This window comes from Panthera onca, assembly GCF_046562875.1.
Source record: "Panthera onca isolate mPanOnc1 chromosome E1 unlocalized genomic scaffold, mPanOnc1 haplotype 2 h2.Chr16_ul_6, whole genome shotgun sequence".
NCBI lineage: Eukaryota > Metazoa > Chordata > Mammalia > Carnivora > Felidae > Panthera > Panthera onca.
This window is the reverse complement of record NW_027675820.1, coordinates 747,139-759,261: the sequence shown is the minus strand read 5'-3', so window position 1 is coordinate 759,261 and position 12,123 is coordinate 747,139. Positions and strand designations below refer to the sequence as shown.

At 44.7% G+C, this 12,123-nt stretch overlaps 1 protein-coding gene across 7 annotated transcripts in view; it reads left to right on the top strand.

The window, feature by feature from the left end:
• The window catches only part of LOC144615176 (uncharacterized), a 49,470-nt gene extending 39,678 nt beyond the window's left edge, over positions 1–9,792 (top strand). For 5 of the 7 annotated variants that reach the window (XM_081794844.1, XM_081794843.1, XM_081794842.1 and 2 more), the window contains 6 exons: positions 958–2,942; positions 3,325–3,429; positions 7,617–7,666; positions 9,204–9,258; positions 9,338–9,480; positions 9,582–9,792. In XM_081794844.1, the coding sequence (XP_081650970.1) occupies positions 958–2,942; positions 3,325–3,429; positions 7,617–7,666; positions 9,204–9,258; positions 9,338–9,480; positions 9,582–9,684 (2,441 nt within the window). In that variant the 3' untranslated portion in view covers positions 9,685–9,792. Of the gene's footprint in view, positions 1–957; positions 2,943–3,324; positions 3,430–7,616; positions 7,667–9,203; positions 9,259–9,337; positions 9,481–9,581 lie in introns of those variants that run through there. The other 2 variants (XM_081794846.1, XM_081794845.1) reach the window with 2 other exon arrangements.
• The last annotated feature ends 2,331 nt before the right edge of the window (positions 9,793–12,123 follow it).

Here is a 12,123-nt window from a genome sequence, read left to right as displayed (position 1 = left end):
CTTTATCACCTCCTCCTCCGACTCTCACCAGCACCACTAAAAATACTTTTAATTCTTCTGGAAAAACCCAGCTGCACAGTGCTGTTCAGTGGACACAAGCTGTACGCTTGACCTTCATGTAGTTGGAAGCTCTGGATGGTTCTCTCAGTAAAGCTAGAAATCTGGAAATGAAAGGAAATGAAAGCAAAGTAGGCATTTGACCAAAGTTTCTTTATCCCTTCTGCATTTTAAAACCTCAAGTATCATTCCGTTGATTTTTTTTGAACGCCCCACAGTGGCATCTCTCTCATACCTGGAAAATCTCTTAACCTATACCCCACATCTCTGCCCAAATTTAAGCAAAGAACCAGGGTGGACTTAGCGGGTCTTGTGTTTAGTTTTTTCTGTCTAGAGCTTATGTTACGGGAGGTGCGATATATGGGAGCAGGGACCAAGCAAAAGAATTGGTGGGTGGGCGGAGAGGGCGTGTCCAGATGAGGACCTGCTGGTGACGGGTGTTGTCCCGGGCATATGTGATGGTAGCAAGAACTCAAGCCCACTGAAGACGTAGAAGGAGGAAGACTCGCGCTCCCTCTGCCCCCGAAGCAGGACAGGGTGGGGTATGTGAATGCCAGGAGTCGCACTAGAGCTGCACACAGTTTAGCCGAGTATCTTCCGGCCTTGGCTTTTCTTGAGGCCTGGGCAATCGGCCCTTAGGGACCAATGGAATAACTCTAAATATACTTATTCACACTGTGGAATGTTCTGAGGAAATAGCTACTTTTTCAAAACACATCTTTTTGTCCTTTTGTTGTTGCCAATCGTGGGTCCAAGTTTGAGTTCGTCTCCTCTCTAAATGGCGCTCGAGTATTTGCTGATTCTTAATTTGCTTGACTGGGACGTATGACTGTGCATTGACAAAGAGCTGTGCTGTCAGTCTTTCATTATCAAAACTCATCTCTTCTTCTTCTTCGACAGATCAGGAAGTATACCTAAGGAAGGCAGAAGGATCATTCATGAAGGTATTGACAGCTCGAAAGAAGAGCGCCAGCACGGAGCTGACTATTGAGCCAGAGAAGGCGTCCTCAGACATAGATCGTGTCAGTTTGTCAGCCTTTATGAACGAGCAGCTAGACTTCAATGACGAAAGTGATGTCATTAGTGCACTGAATTACATATTGCCTTATTTCTCGGAGGGCAATCTAGAAGACGTAGAATCGACGCTGTTACCGTTCATTAAACTTCTGTTTTCAAATGTGCAAGAGGGAGACAAGCCCGTGGGTCACTCGATGAACGACACAGGGGACCCTTCTCTTAAACCTGGATCCAACAATTCAACTTACAAGAATAAACTGAGAAAACTCTACTTTCTGGAAAATTTGGTAGATGCAGAAATTCAGGAAAAAATTGATGACGTGAAAAAGAAAGAAAAAATGGCCATGCTTATACATTCCAGCCTTTTAGGTCCCAAGTTTAAACGTCAAATCTTTCCAAAGAAATTGGAAACTGCCCAACCGCAGGAGAAGAGCCTAGACGAGGTTGAGAGTGTGGGGAAAAAGTTCCTGAGAGTGAAAAAGGTCATCAAGGGCCCAAAGGGCATACGGAAAAGGCACTTAAAAGAACTGAGACGTCAGAACATCCAGAGGAAACAGAGCGCCCAGCCATCTGTGGAGAACATGGCCAAGGAAAGAAGGCTCAGGACACCATCCCCAGGGGAGCTTCCCGTGGCGCACAGGCCCAGCAAATTAGTGGGAAGCTCCTTCAATACAGAGCCTTCGTTCATAGATGAGCACAAGGCAGCGGTCTCTTCTCTCATGAAGCAATACTTTTTGGACAGGCCTTCTGCCACCCCCGCTCCCAAGGAAAGAAGGCTCAGGAGACCATCCCCAGGGGAGCTTCCCGTGGCGCACAGGCCCAGCAAATTAGTGGGAAGCTCCTTCAATACAGAGCCTTCGTTCGTAGATGAGCACAAGGCAGCGGTCTCTTCTTTCCTGAAGCAATACTCTTTGGGCAGGCCTTCTGCCACCCCCGCTCCAAAATCCCCACCTGACGTGAAAAAAGAATCAAAAGACTTAACGTACACCATTTTTGTTTTAGAAGATGCAAATGCTAGAGTTAGAAATATGAAGGCTTTCAGACCAGCCTCACTCCCCAGAAAGACACACCGCTTTCATAAAAGTCGCTCCCGTGTGGTCCACAGAACACCCAAGGCCAAACTGAATCGAAAGTCCAGAAAGGAAAGTTCACTCAGTAATAGACAGCTGCTTGCAAAGAGGCCTCCATCCTCTGCAGTCAGGAGCCTCATAAATTCCCCTTCACGAGAGGATTTTTCATCTCCGGGAGAACTGAGTCCTCAGAAAAATCCTTTTCCAGAATTATTTGCTCCTTCAGGAACTTACAGAGAAAACACTACTGTAGAGAACACTACTGCTCAACATGTTTCTGAAGAAAATATTTCTACAGGAAACACTACTATGCCAGAACAAACCCTCCCTGAATTCACAGACCGTAAGAATCTTTCCACTGCTAATTCTACTGTTACTGCAGACAACTCTATGCCGACAGTTAAACAAACCAATGATACACAACGGGAATACCACAATGCGGGCACTGGCTTGCCCCCAAAAGCCACAGGCTTCACTGTGTCAAAGCTCTCGTCCTCAGGTGATCTGTTTGAAATTCAGTTAAACCAGCAGCTACAGTCCCTCATCCCCAGCAATGATGTGAGAAGGCTCATTTCTCATGTTATCCGGACTTTGAAAATGGACTGCTCTGAGACCCAGGTGCAGCTGGCCTGTGCCAAGCTCATCTCCAGAACAGGCCTCCTGATGAAGCTTCTCAGCGAGCAGCAAGAAGTAAAGGTGTCCAAGGCAGAGTGGGATACGGACCAATGGAAAAATGAGAATTATATCAATGAGAGCACAGAAGTCCAGAGTGAACAGAGAGAGCAGGAGTCAAGGGAGGTGAGGATAAATCCCCAAATGTGGGGTCTCGACATTTAGGTGGTTTAGGACATGGACCCAAGCACAAGGACCGGGGGCTCCTAGTCCGGGTCTTGTCTTGGCCACATAATTTTGGCTAAGGCAGTGATCTGCCACTTTGCTCATTTAGGAAACAGTGCCGCTGTTCCCAGAGGAGACAAAAAGAGGACCTAACATACAAGATACATCAAGTCTTGAAGAAAATGCTAATGATTAAGATTACATATCACATTAGATTTGGTATATTCCTTAAGAACCTATAAGCGATTCATCGGAAAGAATGGGGTTTTAGAGTCGTTAAAGAATAGTTAACTTTCATCCTATCTCTGTTTTCTAAAAAAATTGTTCTTTCCCTTTTTTTTAGCTCACAAAAGAAGTTCCAGGCTATGGCTATAACAACAAACTCATCTTGGCAATATCTGTGACTGTAGTAGTGATGATTTTGATCATAGTGTTCTGTCTCATTGAGGTAAGGACAACAATTAATTCAGATTCCCAGACTATATTCCTTCTTTACAGTAGATTCAGAACCCACAAACTGAAAATCAAAGCCACTTTCCCACCTATCACGACGTGATATCCCTCTTCAGTCTGGAGGACTGAGATATGCTTTGTCCTTTTATTGCAAAGTATATTCCAGGGATTTTAAAAGGAACCCCACTGCCGGGAGACATCTGTGGATTGTAACCAAGATAACAAGCCATTAGCTTGTTCTGAGACATTAGGTCTAAGAAGGCCACAGTTGACATGATAGTAAAATTTCTTCAACTCAAAAAAATGATGTCGATTCGATGCACTCACCAGTCATCCTCCTACTACCACTGATTTCTTTCCTCGTTGGCTAAAATGATGAGAGAGAAATAGTCTTCACCTTCATGGAGCTATCAGTCATCTTGGAAGAAAGGGCATGGCTTAGAGATAAAAGTGTCATCTTGTTGATTAATTAGATGTGCCTACAGCTCTCTCCTCCACTTCGCAAGGCATTGTGTAAACAGGTTCAGTTAAAACCCTGCAGCTAAAATCCTGCATCAGGCTACTCAGAGCGTGTCATAATTACAGTTGCCTATTCCTGGAGCTTGCCTGTTTACCTTTTATTCAATTATGTATGAATTGAATATATATTCAATATATTTATTCAAATATACATATGCTTATTATATATCTATATCTATATCTATCTATCTATATATATCTATATCTATATCTATATCTATATTGCCATCTGTCATGGCAACCCTCCATTTCAGCCAAAGCAGCCCCTCACCATCCCCTAGTCAGACCATGCCCATTCCTACTTTTGTTGGTGACTTTGCCCACTTGAAATTCCTTTATTTCACTCTGCTGGTGGAAGTCCCGTGAGCCTTCAAAAGCCAACTCGAGTTCATCTTTCTTCACAAAGCCTTCCCCGAATACTGTAATACTCCTGGACCTAGTCCTTCTGTGAGATGGTCACCATTTCTTAGGGTCTGCAGTGACGCATTCCCCTCCCCTGATAACAAAAATATGCTAAACAGTTTGTTAAAAGGCAGCTCCTCAAGAGAGAAATATCAGGGTCATGGATCAGAGCAGAGATATGTAAGGCTTCCTGGTCTATCAGACTTGAGTAAAACCTGACTGGATGTATTAACTGCTAAGGAGAAACATGTCTGTCTTCTGGAGGGTTGGTCAGTAGTAAAAGCATAGAAATGGTGAGGAAGAGACCAACATGGGCAGTGCCCACCTAGCCTTGCCTAAGAGTAGAGATGGCACCTCAGGCAGCAGATGAGAGTCAGGCCCACCAGCCGGGCTGTGCCCGCGGGGCAGATGGATGGATCTAGCTACCTCCGTCCTTTCCATGAAACACTGGATTCAGCTAATTACTTTTCTTCCACTTCTCTTCTCACCAAATAGCCTTCTGATTATACTTCAGTGTGCCACAGAGGCCTGTCTCCACAGGAGACAGGAGTCCCAATCATGTGGACACAGATGCCCTATCTGTGGAATGGGTGGAATGGATGTTTTCCTTATTGTCAAGTCATGGCCTGACATTCTGATTTTGATCAATCCTGTGACATTGGTAAGGTGATATTGCCTCCATGCAGAAAGAAGTGCGTTCTCTCTTGATGAGATCAGAGTCTGATTTCTCAGCCTAAGAGCCTAGGAACTAGCGTGGGGTCAACTTACCATGACCTCTGGGAAGAGAAATCATTGGCCATTGTCCAGTCAGTACTCTGCATCTTGAGGTGGCCTGCAGCCTTTTGCTTTTGGGAAGTTCTATAAACTCCTATTGCTGTTTTAAATTCCTATGTGGTTTAACCTTGTGTTTATATTTTTTTATGTGGTTTCATTATTTCCTCTCCCTACTTAGATGATACACTTTTTGAGGTCAGAGACCATGCAGTTTTTTTCCTGTAGTGGACAATAATGATGTTCAAAGGAAGAGATGAGGCATTGTGTCAATTTCACAATGAGGAATAATGCAACGTAATATTTATGTGAAGTAGCCTACAGAGTCCAGCAATAGACAGATCCGTGGGTGACGAGGACTTTTAAAATGTTACCTTTTAGAGGCGCCTGGGTGGCTCAGTTGGTTAAGCGTCCTACTTTGGCTCAGGTCATAATTTCATGGTTCAGGAGTTCGAGCCCTGTGTTGGGCTCTGTGCTGACAGCTCAGAACCTGGAGCCTGCTCTGGATTCTGTGTGTGTGTCTCTCTCTCTTTGCCCCTCTCTCACTCTTACTCTCTCTCTCTGTCGCTCTCAAAAATAAATAAATAAACATTGAAATGTTACCTTTTAGTATTCAAATCAGTGGAAGAAAATAAATAAATGGTAATAGAACAACTGCTTAATTATTTGGGAGGAAAATAACAACAGATCCCTATTTCTCACCTTAAAAAAACATATTTCAGTACATGTAACAAAAGAGAAACAGGAACCCATCAAAGTGCTAGAAGAAAACAGAATCAATACTTTTATAATCTTGTGGTGAGAAAAAGCTTTGTGACCTGATACCACATGCAGAAACATTTGATAGATTTGATCGTCTTGTCTGATTTCTGCTTGGAATAAACCAGACATCTGATTTAATCCCCACAGTCCTGTGAGGATGATATCACCATCCTTCTTTCCTACATAGAAGGGGATCAGCTTAAGGCCCCTGTGGCAAAACCCAAAGCAGAACCCAGCTGTGCCTGCAGTCAGCCTGTGCTCCTATCCCACTGTTCCGTCTCCTTCACGATAAAAACACTGACAAATATTTGAAACATTGAAATTCAGTGAAAGCCTTTGAAAGGATTAATATATTTCATATGAAGAGAGTTTTATAAATCAACAGGAAGAGGACAAACAATCCAGGGGATCAAGGGGGCAAGGACTACGATGAACAGGGGGTGTGGACAGTCCGTCACCATATCTGCCTCATGGCTTATGGGACATGGGCCTCGTTAACAAGGCCTTTTCGCCTCATGGTATAAAAATAGTCTCTGATATTTTCTTCTGTACTCTTATAATATTTGTTGTGATTTATTTATTTTTAATCTGTATGGAATCTGTCTGGTGTTTTGGTACGGTCGAGGTAGGGGATCTAACTTTTTTCCCTTGCATAAAGATCCAGTTACTTTAAAATCTTTTATTGAATGGTTCATTCTTTCTTCATGGATCCAAAATACTAGTGTTATCTGGACTCTATTCTATCAACCTGGTTTTCTTTTCCTGTATCAGTATCACGCTACATACTTAACTGCAGTTGCTCTGTAAGAACGTATTTTAACGTCTGCTCTGTGATCTTCTTCTTCATCCATTTTGTAGCTATGCTTGCACATTTTCTCTACCAAATGTCAGCTGGCCAGTTTTTGTTTGAAAAACTGTCTTGGGATTTGAATGGGATTGCCCCGAATTTGTAGGTTAATTTGAAGGGAACTGACATCTTTACACTATTCTCGGAAAATAGTGTCTCACATCACGTATTCGTTTCTTCTTAATGTCCTTCAGAAGAGCTTTAGTGTTTTCATCTCATAGGTCTTACCCATTCTTTGCTAAGTTTATTCCTAGGTACTTTATGCCTTTTTATTGATAATTGTAAATGGGATAATTCTTCCATCTTTTGATTAATTATTTATGGAACATAGGAAAGTCATTGAGGTTTACATGTTGATCTCTTGATTTTATATATATCTAGCCATCTTGCTGAATTCTCATGTTTCTTCCAACAAAATTTTAGTTGATTCTCTTGGGCCTTTTAGTTTGTCTGTAATTTCATATGCAAATACGTCTTAGTTCTTCCTTTCCACGACTCCATTTTTTCCCAGTGCATCAGTTAGGACCTCCTCAACACCAATGAATAGCAGCAGTGATAACAGACATCCTACTCTTGTCCTTGATTTTAAAACAGTGCTGCTGTTTAGGTTTCTGGTAGACACTTTTCTTTTCCTCCTCCCAAGAATTTTTATTAGGAATTACCTGTTGAATGTTATCTGAGGCAGTCAGTAAAATGTATTACCAGCTGCACGCGAGTTAGGTGTTATTGAAGAGTCAAAGGACTATTCAACAAATTCCTGTCCTAGGAAAAGTTATCATCTCACTGGGTAGATAAGACCTAAAATGCAAAGGAATGAATAAAGATGTGGAGGGAGTGGTTATTGTGATGGGTAACTGTGATCATGTTTTCTTCCAAAACAGATTTATTCTCATAGAACAGCAGCCAAGGAAGGTAAAGAAGGAAGCTCAAGGTAAATATTAGTCTGGCAATCGTTAAAGTAGAATTTTAGAACTAGATTTTCAAACTCATCTATTTCAATCCCCTTGTTTTACAGCCAGGAAATCACCAAAGGCAGAAAGAATACATATTTGGCCTAATGCTTTGCCTGGATCCAGCAAAGTTAGCTGCCCAGCCAAACCCGAGTTAGAATGGGACTGGCACAGAGCACCTGCTCACTAGACCTTTAAAGAAAGATCGTGGGGGGACGGGGGTAGAAATGTTCAGACCCGTTCCCGCTGGCGGTGGGCATCAGGCCTGGCCACAGACCTTCTCAGAGGCTCTGGAGAAGGGATAGGGAGGGCCAAAAGTCGTGGGGTAAAGGGGCTAGTCTTCAAGCATGATGGAAGGTAGAATACATGAGTCCTTCCCGTAAAGTAGGGGGAAAACTTCCTTCTTCCTCCTTCTGGTTTTCGAGGCCCCGCTCTCCATTCCCTTTATCCAGACCCAATAGAATTTGAACTGGGAGAGACCTTAGATAATCATTTATCTCTTCCTTTTATAATAATGAGATGGAGAAGGAGAAAAGGAAGATATCTTGCCGGACGGTTGTATCACTAGTACCACTAGAACCAGAAAGAAGATGGTTCCTTTCCAGTTGGGCACGTCTCTGACTACACTGTGCTTGGGCTGTGAACTGCATTTTATGTCACAACTCAGTGCACACATACCGTATAGACATAAGTACCTTCTAAAACAAACTTACCATACACTCTGATTCTTTCTGTTCTGTTTTTTTTAAGTTTATTATTTATTTGGGGGGGAGGGTGGAGCAGAGAGAGAGAGAGAGAGAGAGAGAGAATCCCAAGCAGGTTCTACACTATCAGCACAGAGCCAGACACAGGGCTCGATGTCACAATCTGTGAGATCATCACTTGAGGCAAAATCGAGACTTGGGCTGCTCACCTGACTGAGCCACCCAGGTACCCCCTATTCCATTTGTATTCAAAAAGAGTATTTTGTGTTTTAGCGCTAGCCGTGTGTTTTCAGGTGATTTCACGACTCACTCACTCATCTGCCTGCAGTGTGAAAGTCAGTGAGCTAGATAACTGCTGGTTGGACTCAGGCATTCACTCGGTGCGATTCATCTTGTAAGGTAAAGCAGCTAGGAAAATAGAAACACCTCCCCACCCGCCAGCAAATGATGCCTGTGAGGCTAAGCCTGGCGGGGACTGATGTAAAATGCTTCTGGAGAGAGTTGGTGCTTCTGCTGTGTGGTCACCCAGTTTGTTGACTGTACAAGGGCACTTGGCCAAGGGCCAGAAGGTGAGCAGGGTGAAAATCCTGCCTATACTTCATGTCAAGTTACATACAAAGGTCTCCCAGGGACACTGTGGGGCCATTATGGACAGACACAGGAAAATTCTGAAAGCCCAGCATGTATGGAATTATTTCTGAGATCCCAGGTCTGTGTTGATTTTGCTTGCTAATAAGACTGGAGAAATACATTGTGAGAGGCATGGAAAATGGTACGAATCACTAATTGTCTGTGTGTGTGTGTTTCCTTCAAGGGGCTTCTTTGGATCTCTGCTGCGTAAGAGATGCTCAGAGGAAAGTGACAATCAGGTAAATCTGAGGAGGATAAAGTACCGTGGCTGGAGAAGGCAGGGGAAACAGACCTAACGTTGTCCTTTCTGTTTTCTAGGAGGGCTTTTTCTGGAGAAGGCGGCCACTTTGGCTTAGGGACATGTACAGACCCCTCAATGCCACACGCAAGAAAAACATGGCACAGAAGCTACACGACAAGGATTCTTCTGATGAAGATGAGATTTTCAACATGGAACTAGGGTACGTGATTGGGGAAGATTTTCTCTAAAACGAGGAAATTATGAAGAGTTGAATTGTTCCTTTCGAGAGTCAAAGCCTTGGCATTCTTCTCCTTTTCCCAGGGAGGCTGGCAAAGCCACAGCAGAGAAGACTCGGACCACAGATTCCACTACTGAAGAGCTGGGTGACGAGAGTGAGACAGCATGTGAGATTGTCACAGAGTGAACGCCGTCCTGCCTCAGGCCACCTACAAAGTTTACTTTCCGATACTGGCTTCTCAGCATTGCTTGTAAAATACTTGTTTTTCTCATATTAAAATGTATAAATCCATAACCAATTCTAGCCACGTGGTAAGGAATTAAAACGTAAACGGTTAAATATTTATCTACAGACAACAGGGGCCACAGGCGAGAGAAGCAGGACTGAAGCCAGAGTCCCTCGTGGTAGCCAGTATTTCCACAAGACACAGTATGGGCAAAGTAGGGTGAACGGGGCGTCTTTCCGTCATTTCCCTGATACGGTCAGTCTCTGGAAACTGGAAAACGTATCTTCAAGGGGCTTAGACTATTAAGTTAATTAACAGCCTATTCTGGTGCTCTCTCCCCTGGCTCACCAAATACCAGTTATTCACAACGCGCTTGACCCCCTGCCCATAGAGGATCATCTCTCTCTGGCCCCTCTGTGAGGTCTTTGGGGTTGCCAGAATATTTGGATCGCTGAGCCGACCTCCACTGTAGGGCTGAGGCCTGTCTTTCTTCCCAAGAGCTCAAACTCAGACACAAAATGTGTAGTTGGAAGTAGGGTGTTCCTCAACCTTACAAGCTAGTAGATAATTCCCATTGGGTTTTTTTGTTTGTTTTCTTTAAAAAAAAAAAAAAAAAAAGTCCCCACCCTCAGAGAGCTAGCAGGGAGATGCTGGAGGGTTAGAGTAAAGAATGTGTGAGAGCAGTAATTACCCAGGACTGCCCTGCTCAGGCCTTTATTTCAGAACACTTATTGGTGGGGGCACTTACTGTTCACCTGTACCCCACTAGCCTCTGCTGACCCCACTGAGGGTCGGATGCGTGCGGCTGGGCTCTCTCCAGTTCAGCCCAGCACCACACCTACCACTGCTTTCCTACCCAGCTCAGATCAGGGCTGCACGATTCCAAGAGATAATGCAGCACAACGTGCAGAAGACGCAAACATCCCTCCACTTCTGCAGAGGAGGGCGTTAACCAGTCACATTTAGGATGTTGGGAGGAGTCGGGGTGCCTGGGTGGCTCAGTCCAGTGAGCATCCGACTTTGGCTCAGGTCATGACCTCATGGTGTGGGAGTTTGAGCCCTGCATTGGGCTCTCTGCTGTCAGCACAGAGCCCACTTCAGATCCTCTGTCTCCCTTTCTCTCTGTCCCTCCCCCCAGCTCACACACTGTCTCTCAAAAATAGATAAACATTAAAAATAATGAAGTCATCTATGCTTTCTGAGTACATGAATGACAGGTTTTAGAAAAAGGACGTCAGAGTCAAAATACAGTAGTGAATAAAAGAAATCCTGAATTAACAAGGTTTGATAATCTCTTTTCTTAATGTCTGTTTATTTTGAAAGAGAGCAAGGGGGGAGGGGCAGAGAGAGAGGGAGAGAAAGAGTCCCAAGCGGGCTGTGTGCTCAGTGTGGAACCCGATGCGAGGGACTCGATCTTACGACCGTGAGATCACAGCCTGAGCTGAAGTCAAGAGTCGGATGCTTAACCGACTGAGCCGCCCAGGCGCCCCTGACAATCTCTTTAAATGCCCCCAAATAAATGCTGGTGGCTTAGCGATAGGTGATGGAATATGGCACCAACCGCTGGCCACCAACAGAGTCCCCCGAGGGGACAGTAGGACTGGGGCACAGCCCAGCAGGTTTGGCAGGGTTGGTAGGAACGGTTCCAAGCGGGGTGATTGGCCCATCAGTGCCTCTTCGGCTTTATTAGTTTGCTGCTGCTGGGCAAGGACACCTGTTCTCCTGGTGCCTGCTCCCGTTCCCCCAGCGTTTTAGTGAGAACGGCCACCAAGTGTCTGTCTCTGTGTGGTGACGTCAGTGAGCCAACAAATAACTGTGTTGAAAGCACAAGACTAGAGAGTAACAGTAATCGGAAGCGGCAGCAGCACCTAGTTTACTATTTGCTTACTTGGTGTCAAGGCCTGGGTTGGGTGTTTTGCAGTCTTAATTTAGCCCAACAGTCCGTGAAAACATACTTTATTATCCCCATCTGGCAGATAAGGGGACAGGGCTTAAAGGATGTAGGTACCCTGTTCAGGTGCCCAAGGCCGCAAATCCAAAACTGCCAGGTAGGGGTTTAATCCAGGCCTGTTAACTCCAAAGCCTGCTGACGGTTATACTGCCCTGCTGCAGGGTGCAGGGGTACAGAGACGTCTAAGCCATGGTTACCATCAAAGAATCAATAATTATAACGATGAGGATGGTGGCCGCTACTGTTTGTTGAGCACCTGCTTTGAGCCAGGCGCAGTACTAGGCCCTTTAGTCACTCTTAGGTCACAAGGGCAGAAACTCCTCATGCCAGCTCAAACTCCTTCATGAGCTGGGTGGAGCGGGGGCCGGTGGTGACTTTTTGAAGAAGAGAGGTGGACACAGAGACAGAGCTGACGAGAAACCAAGAAGACCCATCTGTGCATAGTTGG